We start from the raw sequence: 22,842 nt of genomic DNA, 5'->3' as shown, positions 1-22,842 counted from the left end.
TCTTTCTTGTAGGGGTGGTAATTCTAGGGAGAGGTATTTTGCTGAAGAATGGCAAATGGTGATATTGCTCTCAGCTCTTGTTTCATTTTGCTTTACTAGTAAACTTCTTTGTGGGATGAGCAGTTGCAGAATATGCAAAAGGAATTTACTAGCTGTACTTGCTTTAACGACTTTTATAGTATTTTTAGGAATTTCTAGCTTATTTTTCTGTTTTTCTGCCAAACAGCTTATGTGTGAGTTGGGGAATGATGTTATAAATCGAGTTTATGAGGCTAAAGTAGAAAAAATGGGAATAAAGAAACCACAACCAGGACAAAGGTACTGTTTCAGTTGTCTTAATATGTTGTCTTTTTTCCCCTCGTCAGAAATACAGCTATGATTTTATTTCATCATAATTGATATCTAATACTGAAACACTTTTAGGAAGAGATCATTACTGCTTCCGTTAACCCGTAGCTAATTATTTTTTGTTGATCAGACATTCAATTATAGTCCCCAGATAAGGATCTTAAAAATTAAAGTTCTACATAGGAATGTAAAAACTCTTGGTAGTTAAAGTAGACAAAAGTTCCATTTAAAAAGAGAATCTGTTAATGTATCTAAGGTTTAAGTTTCTATTATGTACAATGAATAATTTTACATGTGAGACTTAAATAAATATTTATTAATCACCTTGATGTCCTCTGTCAAGCCTCACATGGTGTTGGGGCACAGCCTCAGATTCCCCAGCCTGGCGCCAGGGCTGGGGGTGCTGCCTGAGGTCCCCCAGCCTGGCACTGGGGTGGGGGATGTGACCTAAGGTCCCCTATCAAGCCCTGCCAGGTAGGGGGCATGGCCTGAGGTTCCCTGTCAAGCTCCACCGGGCAGGGGACACGGCCTGAGGTCCCTTGTTAAGCCCCACCAGGTGGGGGGCGCAGCCTCAGGTCCCTGCTGATTGCTTGTTAAGGCTTGTATGGGAACTCAGTCTCCACTGTGGGCACAGCCATCTTATGTTACAGAATCAATCCCTGCCTCTGCTGTGGGTGCAGCCATCTTGTTATGGCATGATGGTCAATTTGTATATCCCCTCTTTATTAGATAGGATTGATTTCAGAGAGGATGGGAGAGATAGAGATAGGAACATCAATGATGAGAGAGAATCATTGATTGGCTGCCTCCTGCATACCCCCTACTAGGGATCGAGTCTGTAACCCAGGCATGTGCCCTTGACCAGAATTGAACTCAGGACCCTTCTGTCCACAGGCCCAATGCTCTATCCACTGAGCCAAACTTGTAGAACCTTATTTTGTTTTTATTTTTAATGTTGTTTTTAGTTTATGATTATTTTTAGCTTTAAAATTTCATTTGTCATAACCCTATGTTGGGGTTTTACATTTGACTAAATTCTTATGTATTGTATAATTAATACTGTTTTAATGTTACTACTCTCTAAATCAATATCACTTAAATCAGATTATTTATTTACTAAAGCATGGCTTTTTGAGTTACGTTAGACCTTGAAATATTCTATTTTAGCCAAAGATCTAAGCATTTGAAAAATATACAGGAAAAGGTATAGAACACACTTGGCATTTATAATCCGACTAGAGGCCCAATGCAGGATTTTCGTGCAAGAGTATGTCTTCCCCCGGCTGCCATCACTGGCTTTCCTTCGGCCGCCCGCAGGCACTTGACCCAGGCTTCTTGCCGGTCTGATTAGCATATTATGCCTTTATTAATGAGAAATCAAAAGTTTAAAATGTGACATCTTCCCCCCTCCAACTTAGAAATGCTGCATTTTAAAGTAATTGTCTTACGAAAAATTATTACTATCCATAGTGATAGTTCAGTATGTGACGTTATTGGAGTAAAAACGAAATTAAAGTACAAAGGACTATGTATAGAAATGAATGAGTACAAAAATAAGAGAAAAAGAATGCCATGCTAATATTTGTGATTTTTAAGGTAGTTTGTTATTTGTATTTGATTTGAACATGAAATCATAGCTCATTCAATATTTGGAAGAAAAACTGCATAATGTCACAAATCCTCTTTTAACTAGTGTTACATTTACTGACTTTCTTTGAATTAGTCAGTGTATAATAGCTTCTTTTCAGTGTTAGTCATGCTCAAAGACCAAGCAGAACATCATGACATTTTTATGTTTACCAGACAGGAGAAAGAGGCATATATCAAAGCAAAATATGTGGAGAGGAAATTTGTGGATAAATATTCTATATTATCATCACCTCCTGAGCAGGAAAAAGAGATGATCTCCAAAAGTGGTGAAGAAAAGAGGCTAAGCATTCCTAAACTTGGGCCAGGTGACCAAGGCAGAGCATCTCCCCAAAGTTCAGGTATTAAACTTATTTGCGTATATAAATATTTTCATACTCTGATGACACTTTTTTAATCTCAGAATTAATAGCCATTGTAAATTTTTAAGTGCTAAAAACTTGTTTTCTTCTACATATTCTAAGGAAAAATTGGATTTCTATGTCTTTAAAACTATTAAATTTAAATAGGTCTTGCTAATTCAATTTCTAGGTAATGTGTATATTCTAAGGAATAAAACTGCTTAAAGTACAAGGGGAGATGGGAATTTATAAATCTATCATGCCAGAAAGCCCTAAATATCTGATTAACCACCTAACATCCTTCCTATTTTTTCCCTCCTAAAATTTTCCCAATAACGATTTTTTCCTGCCCTTTTCCCTTCTTACGGCCTGCTTTGTGCTTTGCTAACTTGCATGTCCCCAGTGGTTGCTGTAAATAGCGACGAGGCCAGGCGGGAGTCTCTGTTCTGTCCTGATGAGCTAGATTCACTCTTCTCCTACTTTGATACTTCTTCAAAACTACGTAGTAGTAAGTACTACTCTTGTGGAGCATTCCAAGTCTGTGCCAGTGGTCATTGTGCAGTGTGGCCATTTCTCTAGATGTTACCCATTGTCTCAGAATTACACATTACTTACAGTCATACAACAAATTCTTTTTACTACCCCTTACATATTATGGGGTACTGAGATGTCTTACAACTCTGAAAATGAGCTTATTTTCAGTTTTTGTGCTTGATTCATATTTTGATAAGCTAAGTGCTCAAAAGGATTAAAACTGTATTAAATGTATTCTGAGTTCCCATTGATATATCAGAGTTCATTTTAAAACTTCGTTGTTTGTGGGAGGTTGTTTTCTTAATGCCATTTTTTTTTTAACCACTAGCTGATTTTTTTTAAAACAGTCAAAAGTAATGATAGTGGAATCCAGCAGAGCTCTGATGATGGAAGAGAATCTTTACCCTCTACAGTGTCAGCCAATAGTTTATATGAGACTGGTGAGTTTTGCTGAAATTCAGTGTTAATTGATATTATTTGCTGAAAAATACATGTGTTAAATACCTAGTCTTGATTATAATAAATAGCTTCTAAAGGAAGTGGTTAGTTTTTTGGAAGAAGGAGTAATACAATTAAATGAAAAGTGGCTATTTCTTTTTATATTTGAAAGTTACCTCCTAGCTATACATTCTTCTGAACCTCATGATATATGTTATAAGTGCCTTATCTAAGTGCCTTTTCTTAAAATTTTTTTATTAATTAATGAGAGAGATTTTTTTTAAATTGATTTTTACAGAGAGGAAGGGAGAGGGATAGAGAGCTAGAAACATCGTTGAGAGAGAAACATCAGTTAGTTGCCTCCCACACCCCCCCCACTGCGAATGTGCCTGCAACCAAGGCACATGCCCTTGATCTGAATCGAACCTGGGACCCTTTAATCCGCAGGCTGACGCTCCATCCCCTGAGCCACACTGGTGAGGGCGAGAGATTTTTGTTGTTTTACTTATTCATGCATTCATTGGTTGATTCTTATATGTGCCCTGACCAGGATCGAACCCACAATCTTGGCATATTGGGACAATACTCCAACCAACTGAGCTACTATTCAGGGCTAGCTAAGGATAACTTTTTTTTAATATATTTTATTGATTTTACACAGAGAGGAATTGAGAGGGACAGAGAGTTAGAAACGTCGATGAGAGAGAAACATCGACCAGCTGCCTCTTGCACACCCCCTACTGGGGATGTGCCCGCAACCAAGGTACATGCCCTTGACTGGAATCGAACCTGGGACCTTTCAGTCCGCAGGCCGACGCTCTATCCACTGAGCCAAACCGGTCCCGGCAACTAAGGATAACTTTTAATTCATATGGTCTGTATGTCTTATTACTCTTATCTTCCTTTGTGGCTGTTTTTTTCTTATCAGGAGGAAGAGATCAGCAACTTGCTCTCTTTAGGTTTTTTTGGTGCTTTACTGCTATATTCTCTCCTTCATATTTAATGATTTGGGTATTGCAGAACACTCAGGGTAGTAAATGTTCTTCACATTATTTGAAATGCTTATACCGCAAATTGTGATGGTATTGGATTATTTTAGGAATAAAGTGAGGTGTCATCTGGTAGTAAAATTCTTTAGGGATTCTTACTGCCTCTTTTGAGTGTTTAAGTCCAGGCTTATAGGAATATTGGAGGCCAGATGCATGAAATTCGTGCACGAGGAGGAGTTCCCTCCGTTCAGCCTGTACCCTTTTCAATCTAGGACACCCCTCTCACAATCTGGGGCTGCTGGCTCCTAACTGCTCACCTGCCTGCCGGCCTGGTTGCCTCCAACTGCCCCCTCTCCCACCAGCCTGGTTGCCCCCAACAGCCCCCCCTGCCAGCCTGGTTGTACCGTTCAGCCTGCTGTTCAGTCATTTAGTCATCCCTCACTAAGCCCCCTGCCGGCCTTGTTGCCCCATGCAGCCTGCTGTTCAGTCGTTTGGTGGTTCTTCGCTAACCCCCCTGCTGGCCTGGTTGTCCCACGCAGCCTGCTGTTCGGTTGTCCATTGGTTGTTTCGGTCGTGACGGCCCCTGGCTTTTTATATACTAGGATACATAATTTTATTCTAATACAGAGTAATTAACCTACCTATTAGATGCTGGCAAGAACACAAAAAACTGACATACTAATTGATAAGAGAAGTTGACTGAGGAATGATAGCCTATTGGAAATAAAATGTCTTTGTGAAATCAGCTCATTTTGTTAAATTAGTCATTTCTTATGCCACAACTTTCACATTGTGATACAATTAAGAGTCAATTTAAAAAAATTGTGGCAAATTACACATAATGTAAAATTTATCATCTTAACCATATTAAAGTGTACAGTTCAGTGGCATTAAGTCTTTTTTAAAATATGTTTTTATTGATTTCAGAGGGGAAAGGAGATGGAGATAGAAATATCAATGATGAGAATCATGGATGAGCATTAAGTCTTAATTCACATTGATGTGAATCACTGTCACTACTATCCACCCACAGAACTTACCTTATAAAACTAAAATGCTGTGCCTCTGAAATAATAACTTCCCATTCTTTCCCACCTCAAGAGCTAGTTTTTAATGACGTGTTTGTGTTTGCTTTTCAGAGGGAGAAAGGCAAGATTCTTCTGTGTTTCTTGAATCTAAACATCTTAATCCAGGACTCCAGCTTTATAGGGCTTCATATGAAAAAAATCTTCCTAAAATGGCTGAGGCTTTGGCTCATGGTGCAGATGTGAACTGGGCTAATTCAGAGGAAAACAAAGCAACACCACTTATTCAGGCTGTATTAGGGGTATGGATTTGTACCTTGAGACATGGAAAATCACAATTCATTTGAAACATGGTCTTAGAATTATCTTTTGTTTTAAGAGATGGGTTGGAAAATTGAAGAAGCTAGTAGTGATTTTGGGCATCACTTTGTGTAAATTTGATTTTTTTTTTTTCTTAATGGAAGAAAATTCTAGTAATGCAAGTGTATTTTGCTAGATTGCAAATTGCAAATTGAATCTTTATTAGAAGTAGTTCTTGGGAAGAAATAATATAATTTGTCATTTTTTTCTGGGGGGTATTTTCTCTTTAGAGGAGAATGAAATAGAAAAACTCTTAGAATTAAGTAAATACTGTTTTTAATGGAAATATTTTGCTTTTTATACAATGTTTTCTTCTCTCCCCTCAGGGCTCTTTGGTGACGTGCGAGTTTCTCCTACAGAACGGTGCTAATGTAAACCAAAGAGATGTACAAGGGCGGGGACCACTGCACCATGCCACTGTCTTAGGGCACACTGGGTAAGCTATAGTGCATACATATTTAAGTAGGTTTTACTTGAAAAATTACTTTGAAATAATGTTTTGCTTTAAGAGATGGGTTGGAAAATAGAAGGAGCTGGTAGTGATTTCTGAGTATCATTTTATGTAAACTCCATTTTTTTTCTTAAAAATTTTTTAAAATTGATATTTGAGAGAGTATGAAAGACAGTGAGAGAGATATTGAGATTTATTTATTGCTCCACTTATTTATACATTCATTGGTTGATTGTTGTATGTGCCCTCACTAGGGATTGAACCCACAACCTTGGATTATCGGGACAATGCTCTAACGAACTGAGCTACCTGGCTAGAGCTATCAAATTTTTTTTTTCTTAATGGAAGAGAATTCTGGTAATGAAAGTAGTGTGTTTTGCTAGATCACAATCTTTTTCTCAGATGAAGGCCATTAGGTAGAGTTTGCAATATTATACTTTCCTGTGACTTAAATTGTCATGATGGAATTTGAAATTTTAAAAATATCATTTTTAAAAAATCTCTTATTTTTCAGATAAGAAAATCCCAAAACTTATTTTAAAATTCATTTGTCTTTTAAATCAATTAATTTCAGTATTTAAAATAGTAAAATGATGGTGATTTTTGTCAGACAGCTTTAAGTTTGTGTGTGTATTTAAGCACATAGACATACATTATGTACATAACAAACACATTTTGGGGGAACTTTGTAACTTTGGGCATTTTAGTTTTCCTACAGGATCTTCAAAGTAAAATTTTAAGGTAAATTTTTAGTCTGTGATACTAATATTGAGACTTTTGGAGCAATATTTAGACTCACAAAACAGTAATGCCATGAAAACACATTTTCTATTAGAGTGCACAAATGAAGTCAGATTGTTAGCCTTATTTGTAAAGTTTGTGAATGGGAGATTGTTCTTTAATCATTTCAAAGAGATCCAATTATTTTTTTTAAATGTGTTTATTGATTTTAAAGAGGAAGGGTGAGAGGGATAGAGATAGAAATATCAATGATGAGATAGAATCATCCATCCACTGCCTTCTGCACCCTTCCCCCCCCCCTCCCCCCCCCCCCCTCCACTGGTGATGGGTATGTACCTCGAGTGGGAATCGAACCATGAGTTGACACTCAACCATTTTGAGCCACACTGGCCGGGGCCTATCCAATTCTTATAACCTTGACAAGCAAACTGTTCTTTTTTGTTTGTTTGTTTATTTATAGTATCTTCTATAATCTGTTTTTCCTCTGTCAGTAAAGAGATTCAGTTCAATAACTTCATCATAAAAACTTTTCTATACTTAGAAACTATATTATTTAACTCATTCTTTGTATTATTAAACAATCATACTTCTTCCCATTTTACTTCATGGACTCTATTTATTCATTTCATATTTTTTAATTTTTACATATTTCTTCAAGTTATAATATTTGTGAAGTATAGTGGGAGGATTACTTCCCACTCTGCTATTGTATTATATTATGACTAGAGGCCCGGTGCACGAAATTTGTGCAAGAGTAGGCTTTCCTCTGGCACTCAGGACCCAGGTTTCCCTCGCAGCCCCAGCTTAGTCCAGAAGGATGGCTGGTCTGATTAGCATATTATGTTTTTATTATTATAGATGTTAACATTACCTTGGCTTCCTTCTTTCCCAAATAATGACCTTGATTGAGTTTTGTTTTAACTTTATATGTATCTGTGTACATCTTTTTATGATATTCTTTGAGAGTAGGGACCATAATTTACTATCCTACTGTACTATATAGTACCAGGTTAAATAGACTTACTGATTATGGTAAATTTTTATTCTTAGAGTCAGTGTTCAAAAAAAAGAGTTAGAGGTAATTTGTAGAATGAATAAGAATTTGCTAATCAAAATATTATTTCTTTGAGTTAGGTAGTGCTTTTTATTTTTTTAAGGTAAATACTAATTTCTTTCTTATTGACTTTATCTCAAAAATGCTATTTGCTTAAAAAGGCAGGTATGTTTATTCCTAAAACGAGGTGCCAATCAACATGCCACTGATGAAGAAGGGAAAGACCCATTAAGTATAGCTGTGGAAGCAGCCAATGCTGATATAGTGACCTTGTAAGTGGTGTTTTGTTTTTTGTAATTTTCTCATTATTTCCCGTGCACTATAGTACTTGGGTGGGCTTTCCTTTGTAGATATGAGCTTTAAACCTGGCCAGTTATTTACTATAATATATCCCATATACTCCTCCAAGTACAATAACTGTATTAGCACTTGACATACATGATCTTGGTTTTCACAACCCTGTGAGGAAGATTTTATTATTAACTTCATTTTATAAGGAAGTCAAGCCACAGATAATTTGAAAAACTAGTAAGTGGTAATGCTGGAATTTGAAACCAAGAATTCTGGCCTTAAAACCCATGTTCTTAGCCACCTGTGTTATCATTCATGACCAATAGAAACAGAAAACCAGTGATTTCTCTAAAATGGATTCTTTAACTCTTAGTACATATTGGGATGAGGATTAGATTGGTGCAGTAACAGGCAATTATTCTGCTACCTTGAGAATCAGGATTATAAGTAGGGGGACATCTACATTAGTAACTTTTGCAGTTGCATTGCTTTTGGGCAGTGATATTAAGGATTTGTTTGTACTTATTTTTAAAAGAATACTCTATCTTAAGATAAAAGTACTTGTTTTTGAATGTTTGAATACAATTTAATATGATCTGTTAAGGGATGATTTTTGAGGTCTTAATTTGATTTTCATATTAGATAAAAGATAATTGTTACACTTGAAATCAAGAAATGCATTTTCACTTACATGTCATTATTATGTAGGAAATCTCAAGCATATGTTGTATGAAGTCACTTCTGAATGAAGCCCAAAATGGTTGATCCTCTGATACATAGGTAGAGAGAGTTCCATTCACACTACTAAATCTCAGTCACTTACAAGGAGAAAATCTCATGACTTCCTTGAACTCCTGAGCTCCCCCTGAGAATTCTTGGCTTGTAATATGTCACTGCCTAATAAAAAAAAAAAAACCAAAAAGCATAATTTCTCTGCATTCAACTTTCTTTCCGCACTGGAGGAGTTATTGTTACTGTGGATGCTATTATAGGGAAATTTAAATCATTGTAGATTTACAATTAGAGAAACTTAAGTTATTAAAGAAAAGACAGAAATGCTATAAAGAAACAAATCTTAGTTTTGCTGGGTTCCCAGGCAATTCACATAGTAATGTCCCCTCTTCCCATAGATAGCTGTTTCAAAGTTATCTAAATTTTCTCATATTACTTTTTATAAGGACTTTAGTTTCACTTAAAATTTTTTGACATAGATGTCCTCTTTGAAAAGTTCAAACACTGAAGGGAAAATTATGTTGCTATTACTAATTGACACAGTGGTAGAAAATGGAAATGCAAGGGATTCATGGTACTCTGAAGATAGGAAAAGCCCATGTTAGATGCTGCAGTTGCCAGAGAGAGCACATTAGAAGAGAATGTTTGAATATGTGGTGGCTTGAAGAACAGAAGAGTAATATAAAGTAGGAGAGGGGCACCAAAGGCAACATTTGCATGTTTTAAATTGTTTCACGTTAGTAAGAAAATGGGAAGAAATTCTTGTCTTCTTAATCCAATGCTACATGTCTTCCTGCTGTCAGGATGAATAATCCCCCCAAAGAATGCATAGCCAATATGTTAATCCTGGGAAAATCTTGGTCACCTGTGGTCATCATTATAATGTTTGTATATTAAAATATATTTTCAGTATTTAGAAATAACAGACACTGTTTGTGTGATTGGAACTACTGATCTCAGAGTGAATCAGAGTGAACTTATGACAGGCTTCCATACTATAGCATTAATTCCGGCAATTGGTGGTTAAAGTTTGATAGGTTGCTGTAGAAGCCAGGAATTCTCTGGAGTCTAGAGGAAACAAGTTGCTGAAGGTGCTGCAAGAATGCTGCTTTAACAGAGCTGAAATGCACCTTCATTGTCTTCTTTCATGAGAATTGTAAAAAGTGGAATATACTGTTTTTGTATTTGGATTGCTGGCTGGGTCTGATGGAATAAAAGCCCATTTATTTTAGTTGCTAATATTGATAAAGAAATTACATTAGTACACATTTTATCTGCTTATACAATTCATTACTTTATGAATACTTATCATGTATAATTTCATCTAAAAATGCTTTTATTTAATTTTAGGTTACGTTTAGCAAGAATGAATGAAGAGATGCGGGAGTCAGAAGGACTTTATGGACAGCCAGGTCAATATTCTACTAATAACCATACCGAAATGCAGTATAAGAAATGCATTCAAGAATTTATAAGTTTACAATTGGAGGACTGATAGTTCTTTAGTAAACTAACTTAATTATTAGAGTTTTTATAACTTGTAAATTTTGAGCTGTTAAATACGTACTGTACCTATTGAATTCTTGGGGGTGGTTAACTCCTGGGCCTTTAAATATCCATAACTATTCCTATTAGAGTACACACTTACTTGCTGTATTGAACTCTGGCTGCTGACTTCTTTCTCTTCTGTACAGATGTCTTCCATATACATTCCAGTGAAGTAAATGGAATGATAACATATCTTTATACACTTACAGCAGCACAATAGTAATTTTCTTTTTGAAATTCTCTGTCAACTGAAAATAACAAAATGGCTTTCTTTTTGTTAATTCAGGGAATTTCTATAGATTGTGTTCAGGGAAAAAAAACAAATCACCTATGCTTGGCAAATAAAAAGTCGGAATAAAAATACCTAGAAAATGAATTTAGGAGTTTTATACTTTGACATAAACATGAGTTGAGGGTTTAAAATAAAATTTACCAGAAGGTTAAGAAGTACACAATGGGAGTGGAGTTAGTTTAAAGGGTTTAGAGAAAAGGTCTCATCTTATCTTATAACGTAAAATATCTGTTAGATAAATGGAAGTTTTTTGAACAATATTTTGAGAACCTGATGGCAAAGTAGACTTATCCATATTAGAGAAATCTAATTCAGTATCAGCTCAAGTCTCATTTTGAGTCATTTTCACCCTTGAATCAAGATGTTAAGAAAAGGAAGAAATGTTGTGAACAGATTTCTCTCTTTGATGAACATATCAAATAATTAGATCTTCAATTTTATGAATTTGTGTATATGAATTATTAATATATCTGTTTTAAATTCATATACATATTAGTAAGAAAGTTTTGGAATTAATGACTAAAATAATTGAAATTGGTATATTTAATTTTTTAATGAATAGTAATATATTATTTAAAAAACAGCTTGATATCTATTCTTGTTTAAATATGTTTTGAAATTTCTGTACTTTGTGCTAGCTTCAGCCATTTACTTTTAATCAGATTAATACATAATTAATAGAAATATGGGGCCATTCTTTTCTCAGAAGACTGTATTTAGTACTTATTTTTGGTCTGATTTAACAGGGAACAAGTAAGAACTTTGAGAATAGAGAACATCTAGATACTTCTAATCTAGGGTGTCCTACTTTAATCCCATGGATCAAACAGTACTACTGATTCATGATATACCAAGATGTAAGAAAGCTGATTAAGGGTGAAGTCTCAGTGTTAATTCTGAATTTCACCCATTTGTTTTAAACTTGAATGTTAGATTTTAAATGTTATTGTTTTGTAACATATACTTAAGTGATGGTATTACTAGGCCATTTTTGAGGCCTTTGTGTTTAAGCACTTTAAAATAAAAAATATTATTCAAAGGCTATGACCGATATTTGTGAGATAAGAGTGATCTTCAAGATTTTAAGTTAAACTTGTTTTTTCCTGAAATTTTAAACTTAAACTTTTGGTCAGCTGCTCTGTCCTTAAGGTGTTTGCTGATGAAGTTACATCCAACTGATTAGTCAGAAGGTCAGTGATTGACTTTTCTCTGGAGTTGGGAAGCTTAAAAGGACAGGGCCTCTATGCTCTTGCAACTTCTAGTTTCACTTGAATTGCTTGGGCTTTGGTCACCATTTAGGAGCATTCATATGTCTCTTTCACTGTCGTTTTATGTATAAGTTTATGAGTATATACTTTTCATTCATCCAAAGAAAAATAGATTTTTGCAATTTATTTGAATGAAAATCTGAAAAAAATCTCTTTAAAAAACAAACTTTTAATCTCAAATTTCAGTTTAGAGAATAAAAATAGATCAGAATTCTGGAAATACAGAATGAAATGAAATTTTGATCTATTTGAGGATCATCTTGCTAATTAGATTTTTCTAATTAGGTTTATTTAGAGTATGATATTTAAAGCAAAACAATTTTATACTTATACAGGTGACATGGTGAAATTGCGCAGCAATTGCTCTCTGGTTTCTTTTCCCTGTGAGTCTTTGGAGAGCAGATATATTTGCTTAGGCAACAGGTCTTTTTTTCCCCTTCGCCTATTTTTCTCATAGATTTTGATTGGTTATTTTATCTAGATTAATTTTTTTTTCTGCCTACCATCAGAAAGAAAATCTCACAATTCTGGATAATTTTAAAATGCCGTTAGTTTCAGTCTTTTGATAATGAAGAGCCCTACCATTTAAAAGACTCAGATGTTATCTTTGGGAATCATGGACCTATTTCTAGGAGACTCCAATTCTGAATTTTCTATCCACAACCCTGACCTCAGACTCCAGATGTTTTGCAAGGTTTAAGAGCACATGTTTCCCGAAGGGAAGATTTATCTGACTCATCAGTTACTGCAACTCTCAGGACGATTGGGTGGGGGTTGGTGGGTGAGACATCATGCCCCGCTCTGAATTGTGGGAAACCAGTGTGCTGGTTCCCACCGTCCACTTTCTGGTCCTAGGATTCCTCTGGATTGTTGGCAGTTTCTTAGCCCATTGAAAATCACTGCTTTAGTTAACCACTACTGGTTATGTGTTACTGACAAAGGCTTATGTCTGAGCTCATCAGTTATAAAAGAAGGCCGTCATTAACCCCGAAGGGGCAAGATTCGTTGGGGATGGGGTTTCATACGCTGCCATCTCTTTGCTCAAGAGCAAAATCAACAAAATCTTGGGTCATTAACTGCTGTTGCAGTGGCTACTCTGAATACCAAAAATCAAACACTACGTATTTTAAACTACCAGTGGAAACAGCAGTCCACATTTTAAAAACTCAGAACTGTCCACGCATATAGACGAGTTAACTTTCTGAAGAGAAATACTAATACGATTAAGTAATTTAAAGGATATAGCTTAGCATTAAAATTATTGGGTGATTAGTTGTTTACCATTAATAATAAACTGTTAAATGTATTTCTGTAAACTTTCCAGGGCATTATATTTTGGCTTATTATTTATATATTCTAGTGTAGACAAGTTATAGTTGCCTTGGGAGAAATTCTAAATGATTAAAGTTATATTTAAATTTTAAAGGATCACATTAAAGTCGATTTGTGTTAACTATATTAAATAACTTAGTCATTATCGTTATTGTAACGATGTTTCTGACCATATATTTTGAAACCTAAGAAAAGTATATTGATAGTCCATTATTTAGTGTTTTATTAGAAACTGAATGTTAATAAAAAGTTTTGTGTGTGTGTGAAGGTGAGACTTCCGTATTGTAGTAACTCTTTTAAAATGTATTCAGTAAGTGAAACAAATCATTAGTGTGTAGCACCAACAACTTTTCCCTCAGAGAAGCATTTAATTCAGTGAATAAAAGAGTTTATAATTTGTTTTGCATGGTACAATGGTTCTACTAAAATGTACTTGTGTAATAGATACTAGATAATTTTAAAATGAAAACTGGAAAACCACAAAAAGAAAAAATTCCACAGCTTGCTATACAAAATATGCATTGCTAATAGTAGAAGCCATATATCGCCATTGTACTGTTGTTAATACTAAGAATGCTCATCTGGTGCTATCTGTAAACTTTTGGCATTGGTGTCTCTGCTAATCCTTCCTATTTCTTCTTGAATGTATAATGTGTGCCTTTTAAGTTACTTCTGGTGTTGAATGGTAAAATCAGTGTGGTATTTTTATATTATAATCTGCACTTTACACTTTCTTGGAAAGTAAAATTCCAGACTCTCCAGTTTAAATAGTATTTTAAAAATATTTATAATGTTTACAATAAATATTTTAAATATTTTAATTCAACATCTAAGAATAAGAAAAAATTTTAAATATTTTGTATGGTTTCTTAATTGATATTTAATGTTGGTCTCTTCTTGTATTATTTTATATCTTTTTAGAATGGCTAAAAATGGGAACAGATTGTAGTTTGTCTTTTAATGTGGGAGTAACTTTTAAGAAATCATTGGTCTAATTGGATTGTCTTACCAATTGTTCCAGCATATCAATCTTTATTTTTATTGTTTTAATGAATTAAGAATGTTGCTCTTAGCCTACCCTATTTAGATTCTCTCCTTACTTTTTTCTTTTTAAAGTAGAGTGATTGATTCAGGTCATGAGAAATTTCCAGGGTTAAATGAAAACTATATAGAGATTTTAATTACTTGCTTTTTACAGAGATTAAATATTAAAAGTGAAAAAATATTGAAAGTATTAAAAACTTTTTATTGACAATTTTTGGGTTATGCTATTAGTCCTTTTTACTAGATCTTCGTCCCCTTCCCAAACTTTTTCTAATTCTCTAGCTTTTGGTATGACATCTATTGCCTCAAAAAAAATCTCTTTTCAAAACCTGACAAAACTTACTGCACTATTTATTAATAACAACTGTAGCAATTGAGTTTGTAATAAGATGGATGCAAGGTATATTCTGGGAAATAATTATAAAACCATGTTGCAACAATAGTCATGTAAAATAGTGTTTGACAGTCTAAATCTTGAAAACAGAACTATGCCAAGCTTCTGTATAAAGCTGATGTTTAATAGGAAGTATTCCTCATGGATTACTCATCTTGAAAATAAGATTTTATTTTATACAAATCCTTTATTTGACGAGTAATCTGTATGTGTGCATATGTTTAATTTCTCATGGCAAGAAATATAGTATTCAATCAGCTGTAATGTCAGTATGTGTAATCTTTTTCTCTATTAGCATATTTGTATGTATGTACATTTGTCTGTTATTCTAATTTAACATGTTTTTGTATTCCTATTTTTGTCATAGCATTCTTGCTCATATAACCTACAGTAAATAAAAAACTTTTGACTACATGTGAAATTATGATTTTGTAGTCATTTTCTAGGCTTTATCATTTTATAAGCTTAGTAAGCAGGGGATTAGTGTGTTAGTTTTAGTTAAGCATTAAAGTTAGAGTAAAGAATTTCTTTTTCACATGCTGTTTAAATTAAAATGCCTTTTAAAAGATAATATTAAAGTAGGCTTCCCCCCTCACCCTGATTATCAGCTTTGTCTGGTTAATAACTTGCATCCATCAGAAACAGTGGTTTTGTTGTGTTTTTTTTTTTTTATCTTTTGGTCTTGATCAAGGGAAATATTTATTTAAAGAATGCCTTGTTTACTATACCTCACTTATACTGACTTTTATTTCCCATGTATGAATAAATGTATTTCTGCACATTGCTTTAAAATACTTGCATCTTTGCTCTTTTCTAACTCTGAACTTTCCTCTATGGCTGCATTTGAGGTGCTTTTTTCAGGTATAGTTTCCTTTCTTCTTTCACTATATACTTTTCCAGCACTTATATTTAGTTCATCTTTTTTTTTCTTTCAAAAATGCTCAGCTAAACAAAATTTTAATATAATGAATTATTAAATAGTTACGTATAAGAATGAATATTGTTTATTAATACTTTTATTGTATACATTTTAAAGTGTCCTTATTTTACTTTCATGCAGGTGATGAAACTTACCAAGACATTTTCCGTGACTTTTCTCAGATGGCATCCAATAATCCAGAAAAACTAAATCGTTTCCAGCAAGATTCACAGAAATTCTGATTTTTTTCTTTTTTAAGAAGGGAGAATAGTAAATCTGGTGACTTCCTTAATGTATAGATTTGAAAACTCACACATTTTTACTACTTTAATTCTACTTAATTTTAGTAGACATTGAGTAGTTTGGAAAAATGGTACCCATTCTTTGGTAAAACATAAGGCTTTAGTAGTTGGGAGAGGAGCCTACTTTAGGACCCACAGAAAGGAAAAGAGCCTGTCTAAGGGCTATTTTATAGATAAAAATTGAACCCAGACTAAGGCCATCTTTAGGTTACTATGTCCTAAGAGTTTAGACAAAAATCTCTTCTTTTTGCTAGTGGATGGTAGCATTGATTTTTTTCTTCTGTGCATCATACCCAGTGTCATTCAGTTAAGCATGTTTGCATCGAGTGGGAGCTGACTGGTCCTGCCTGCCTCAAGAGTATGTCTTTTCTTCAGTTTCCCAGATGACGTTAGTGGTTCAGAAATGGTTTTGGTTTGTTTTGATAGCATAGCTGTTATACACACATACGTAATTTAATTAGCTAGAGAGTATGTTTCCCCATTGGCTCATAAATGCAGTTATAGGTACCTGGTTATTGTCCAGTATTTTAATATACATACAATGGTTATACAGGTAGATATAACTCAGTCCTTCAGTTTTATTCCATTTTGTGCAGCAAAAAAGAAGCCCTTAACATTTTTTTTTTAATCACCAAAAGATTCTCAGTTATAGAAATTTTAGTTCTTCATTGTTGGGTTGATTTCTTAAAACCTGGACAAACTTATTGATGTAATAAAACTGTTTCAAAGGTTTCTTAAATATTGCAAAATTATGCTTTCATCATATTGTAACTTTCAAAGGAAAAGCTGACTTATAGAGTAATGTAGAGCATTTTTATATTTGAAATTTGTCCTTTTTAAGATAACATTTTTGCTGTTGGTCCTTGTGAAAGAAAAATCTCTTTGTAAAAGGAGAAAAAAAATGTCATGTTTTTCTTAGCTTTAACTAAAATATAGCATTAAATTGCTTTTTAATTTTTCCAACATCTATTCTGTGTACTTGTTGTATACAGTATATGTTCATTTAAATTATAACATCTATATAGCTTTAGTATTTGGTTTTGTGAATCACAGACCCTTGAATTCCAAAATATAGATATACTAATTTATCATGTATATGCTACAAATTAGTCTGATTCCATCTTTGGTTGATATATCTTGTCAGGATTATAATATAATTTAGTAATTTGCCTTCTTTTAAAAAAAATGTTTTTATTGATTTTTTTTTTTTTTTGAGAGGAAGGGAAGGGGAGAGAGAGAGAAAGAAAGAGAAAGAAAGAGAGAAAGAGAAAGAGAAAAAGAGAAAGAGAAAGAAAGAAACATTGATCGGCTGTCTCCTGAGCCCAAAACATGGGCATGTGCCCCAACTGGGAATCAAACTGGCAACCTTCTGGTGCACACAGGATAATGCTCAACGAACTGAGCCATACTAGCCAGAGCATGGTTTCTTTCTAATATTGTCAACAATTTAATCTTTTTTTTTTATACGTTACATGTGTTATTGTTGATACTCAGTTTCTAAATAAGAGAGATTTTAAAATTTGGGTTATCAATAAGTAGGTAAATACTATTTAATTGGGTAGAAATACATTTTCTAACCTCCCTTCCTCCCAATAACTAGAGTTTTATAAATTAATTGACTGTCAAAACGGAATCTGTCTTAACAGGAATTATACTGAAATAAATTCACATCACAGGAACGGTTCCATGTTTGGTCAAATTGAATGCATATAATGCTTATTTAGTATATCAGATAAGAATAAAAACTATATTTATGAATTATTTCTAAGGAAATCTTAACTTCCAAAAGCCTTGTAATTAAACCAATAACAGGAACATCCTGTTTTACCTCAGTCACAGATCATCTATCTGGCTTGGCAAAAGTTTGATTTATATAATTTTTATTAGAGTGTACTTTGAGATTGATTTTTTGAAAAACTCAAGAATAAGGAAATATGTTGAAAACAACAGAAAGAGAAAAGAGAGATTCACTTTTCCTTTGCAGTGCTTATTCCTGTTTTAATCCTAGGATTTCACCCCAAAAGCTCCTACCCTGTATCTGAGGAAGCCTAGGCAGATTTCCTTTGGATCCAGCCATTGGTGCTTCAGAAAACCTGTGGACTCGCTAGTTGTGAAGGCACTTCTTCATGACACTCTTACCTCCTGAGCCTGAGTCATGAGTTGTTAATGTGGCAGTAATTAGTGCCTACTTGAATCTGGTACTACAAAAATACATTCCTGTGGCTTGATTTCTTAAATATGCTGAGATACAATTTGGATTAAATTTGGCAGAAATGATACAGTAAACAGCAAGGCTGTAAAGTATAATAGTTACAAGTAGTTACAAAGGGTGGCTCTTACCAGGGTAAATTAAGCTGACAAGTACCATCTTTTCCATAGTATGTAACAGATCTGAGTATTATAGCACCATGAATTATTCATTGCATTATGAGAAACTATAGTGGAAGCAAAGTTAATCCTACTCTTGGGCTTCATAGGTCATTGTGACTTGCCTTGGTTTTCTTTCCTTAACTGATCTGCTGATACTAGTTTCTGATTCTTTCTCATTATTTTGTTAGTGCATATCATTAGCTCATTAACTTAGAAGTTAGATTAATATTAAAATGAAAATATTGTTTGCATTGGGAGGAGTTCATCAGGTGCAGTTTCATATTAGATCTAGACTAAAGGTAATTGAGTAGTTACATGCAATTTTATAAGGTTTTAAAAATTACCTTTGGTATAGTCCTTAGAAATCCAGGAATTTCCAGGGATTCATTACATTACAGTGTTTGCCTAATTTCTACTGGTCTTCACTATAAACTTTAATGAATTTTGATGTTTGTTTCTCAAAATGTATAGATTTAATTTGGAATATGTACTTTGGTTCTTCATGAGTGCATTTTGAAGAAGAAAAATCCCACAAAAACATATACCTTTACAATCTGGACAACTCAAGTTTATGATGTGTTAAGCAGTATTTTTAGATATATAAATTTATAAATGTAAAGTTTGGTTACAATCAACCAAATTGCATTTAAGACTATATTTACTACCCATTTTGAATAATGAAACATTTCCATATCACCCTTAGATTGTCAGATTAACTTTTCTGTTTGTTAGCACCTTTGACCATGGACATGAGCTGGAAAAATGACCTTTTTATAGAATTGTTTGTCCAGAATGACTTCAGACCTGCACAGTGGAAAGAGCACTGACTAGTAGTTATTATTCTCATTGGATTCAGAGCTCCTCACAAATAAACCAATGCGATGAAGCAGAGTGAAACAATAACAGTATCCCTCTGTATACTGTTGTGCTGTTCACAGTGCACTTTGACATTCCTTTATCTCACCGGATTTCACAGTAGGTCTATGGTATTTACTCTGCGAGAGCCAACGTTGTCTTTTTGATCTGGTTCACTCTTGTTTTACAGAGAGCGGGGGTCACTGGTTTGCTGGTTGGTGGCATAGATGACACCAGAGCCCCCTTTCTGTCTGTAATAGTTGGAGGCACTTTATTTGTATCATGAATTGATTTGAAATCATTGTAAAGCAGCAACATCTGATAATGACTGCCAGCTTTCCTTGTGCTTTTTAAAAAAATATTTTTATTTTATTTTATTGATTTTTTACAGAGAGGAAGAGAGAGGATAGTGAGTTAGAAACATCGATGAGAGAGAAACATCCATTAGCTGCCTCTTGCACACCCCCTACTGGGGATGTGCCCTCAACCAAGGTACATGCCCTTGACCAGAATCAAACCTAGGACCTTTTAGTCCGCAGGCTGACGCTCTATCCACTGAGCCAAACCGGTTTCGGCTTTCCTTGTGTTTTGATAAAAGCTCCAAATATTCCGGAGAACCTGGCTATATAATTACCTTGAAGGGATAAATTAGGATCTGACAGCATTAAATTATAGGAAAATTTACATTTTTGCAATAACATTAATGAAAGCAAAATATTGCAAAGGTAATTTTAATTTACTATATACAGGCATACCTCATTTTAATGTGCTTTGCTTTATTGCACTTCACAGATATTGTGTCTTTACAAATTGAAGGAAGGACTCTCCACCAGCAAAAAGATTATGACTTACTTTATGACGATACTTGCTTTATTGTGGTGGTCTGGAAATGAACCCACAGTGTCTCTGAGGTATGCCTGTACTTAAAAATTTCCTGATGAAAGATAACTAAAAGGGGCCTGGATTCAATTTGGTTGAATCCTGACATCTGCAAATATAATTTTGTGGACATCCTTTTCTGTTTACATACATTTATTTACTTAAAATGAGATAATGGGAGAGAGAAGCAAGGTTTGATTAAATAAGCTTTTCTCTATATGGATCTTTTCACTATTTTATGTTCTAGATTTTTTTTATTTTTCCTCAACACCCTTCCCCACCTTTTTGGTGTTAATTTTAAACAGGGAAAGCTTGCTACATTATAAAGAGTGCTGACATCATTTATTTTACACAAAGGCTAAAGGTTAACTTTTGGAAACGATGAGCTACTTTTCTGTATGTGTTTACTTGTGCTTTGTGGTATTTTGGATCATTCCAGACATAAAGACTTATTACATATAATATTTCTTGCTATCTGTGTAAGGCTCTATTTTAAAGAATGTATAACAAACACATCATTTACTTTTTATTAGTATGTAGAGGATTTGTATCTAATTCATGAATGTAGTTTTACTGTAGTTTGCCATTGTAAATGAAACAAAGTACATCATCTTTATAGTTATTCTAAAATGTACATTATGTAAGAATTGTAAATATTACACTTGATTAAATACTTTGTATACTGAAAAAATTATAAGTCAATAAAAATTTCACCTCTGGCATAGTTCTTTCATGCTCACATTTTCACTTTATTGTAAAACACAACTTCAGACTTACCTGTTAACAACTGTCATGTTTAAGTTCCTATATTCCTTTCCAACCCTATTGGATCCATCAGATTGCTCCAATAAAGAAATCCATTTTGATCTTTTAAAAATTCTCTTCTGCCTGATCACAGTATGGCTCCCAATTCATTAGATAAAAATCACAAAGGCTTTTTTAGGGCACTAGCTTTTTTTTTCCTTTCCATCATGATTGACATATATGTTAAAGTTTCTAATCTAAACAACACATTCACACTCAGTTCTTTTAGTAAACAAAAACATGTTTTTTTTTATAGATTGAGACAGAAGGAATGGAGGAATTGAAAGAACAGATCTGGAGGTGAATTGCCTACTTTTGCCTTTAAAAGCTAATTGAAAGTAAACACAAACTTTTCTGTGTGACTTGCTTTATCCCACTTCATTTCGTTTTAAAAATAGTTCTATGAAGAAGAGAATCTACACCACTAGTCAGTAAATGCTTTAAATGAAAACAAAGCCTGCTTTTTCATTATTGCAAAACAATGCTTTTTCGTGGTAGAAAAATGTTTACATTGCAGTAAGTAAAAAAAGAAGATAATCATCCGTAATTCCATCATCTGCCCATGCTGTCCAGTGTGGCGTCCACTGTGGCCATTAAAATTTAAATTAATTAAAATCACACAAAGTTAAGAGTTTATCTGTTGCACCGCCTTGTGGCTGCTGTTTGTTGTTTTTTATTTCAGAAAGGAAGGGAGAGGGAGAGAGATAGAAGCATCAATGATGAGAGAGAATCATTGTTCAGCTGCCTCCTGCACACCCTCTACTGGGGATCTAGCCAGAGACCCAGGCATATGCCCTGACAGTGACCTCCTGGTTCCTGGCTCAACCACTGACCCACACCGACTGGGCTTTTGGCTGTTTTGAACATGGCAGATAATATACCCAGCATCGTAGGAAGTTCTGTTGGAGAGTACTGAGGAGAAAACATACTCCTTGGCATATGTCCTTATGGACCTTTGGGTATGTGTGTCTATATGCAGTGGGATCATACTGCTTTGTTACCTGCTGCTTTCAGTTAATAAATGGGAAACAAATTGTTAAGTCCTTAAGTATTCTACATCACTTTGGGGAGGATTTTTCAAATACTTTATTATCAAAAACTTCAAACATTTAAAAATAAGAACTTCAATAGCTATTACCTTGTGGCTGACATTGTTTTATTTGTACTTCCACCCATTTTTTTTTTCTCTTACCCAGATCTTAGAAAACCAAATCCCAGACATTGAACCAGGAAATTATTCAGTATGTATCTCTAAAAGAGGAACTCTTAAAAATAAATAAAAGGCTAAGCATAATACCACATTTATTATTTTAGAGAGAGAGTGGAAGGGAGGGAGCAGGGAGAGAGATGGAGAGAGGCACATGAGTTGGTTGCCTCCTGCACTTGACCGGGGTGGGATGGTACCTGTAGCCCTTTTGTTTGTGGGCTGGTGCTCTGACCATTGAGAACACCAGCCAGGGTAATACCATACTCCTTTAAAAAACTATAGTCCGTATTCAAATTTTCGATTTTGGGACACACACGATTATCCCAAATGTGTGTGTGTGTGTGTGTGTGTGTGTGTGTGTGTGTGTGTGTGTTTACATAGGTTCTTTAAATCAGAATTCATGTTTCATTCATTGCAGTATGTCTCAAGTCTTTATAGGTTCTATTTTTTTTTTAAAGTTTCTACTTGCATTTGTTGAATACACCATTTTCATTGAAAGCATTTTAGTCTAGCCCCTTTATTATGAACATTTGATTCCAATTTCTTGGCATCATAAACATAGCTCTGCTTTATCCTTTTGGCTAGATGCTTGAGTACATTCTTGACTATTTCCTTAGAATGATTTCCTAGACTGCTGGTTCACAATGGGTGGGTATATTTTTGTGGCTTATTCAGAG

The 22,842-nt window shown here is 34.2% G+C and overlaps 1 protein-coding gene across 1 annotated transcript in view; it reads left to right on the top strand.

Annotated features, from left to right (window-relative positions):
• The window catches only part of ACAP2 (ArfGAP with coiled-coil, ankyrin repeat and PH domains 2), a 115,090-nt gene extending 94,212 nt beyond the window's left edge, over positions 1-20,878 (top strand). The window contains exons 16-23 of the mRNA XM_084871608.1: positions 227-318; positions 2,152-2,336; positions 3,218-3,310; positions 5,437-5,624; positions 6,009-6,118; positions 8,090-8,200; positions 10,302-10,363; positions 15,890-20,878. Coding sequence (XP_084727734.1) covers positions 227-318; positions 2,152-2,336; positions 3,218-3,310; positions 5,437-5,624; positions 6,009-6,118; positions 8,090-8,200; positions 10,302-10,363; positions 15,890-15,990 — 942 coding nt within the window. The 3' untranslated portion in view covers positions 15,991-20,878. The remainder of the gene's footprint in view (positions 1-226; positions 319-2,151; positions 2,337-3,217; positions 3,311-5,436; positions 5,625-6,008; positions 6,119-8,089; positions 8,201-10,301; positions 10,364-15,889) is intronic.
• The last annotated feature ends 1,964 nt before the right edge of the window (positions 20,879-22,842 follow it).

This window comes from Pipistrellus hanaki, assembly GCF_964339955.1.
Source record: "Pipistrellus hanaki genome assembly, chromosome: 2".
Classification (NCBI taxonomy): Eukaryota; Metazoa; Chordata; class Mammalia; order Chiroptera; family Vespertilionidae; genus Pipistrellus; species Pipistrellus hanaki.
Note: the sequence above shows the minus strand (reverse complement) of the source record. Positions and strands in the feature narration are given on the sequence as shown.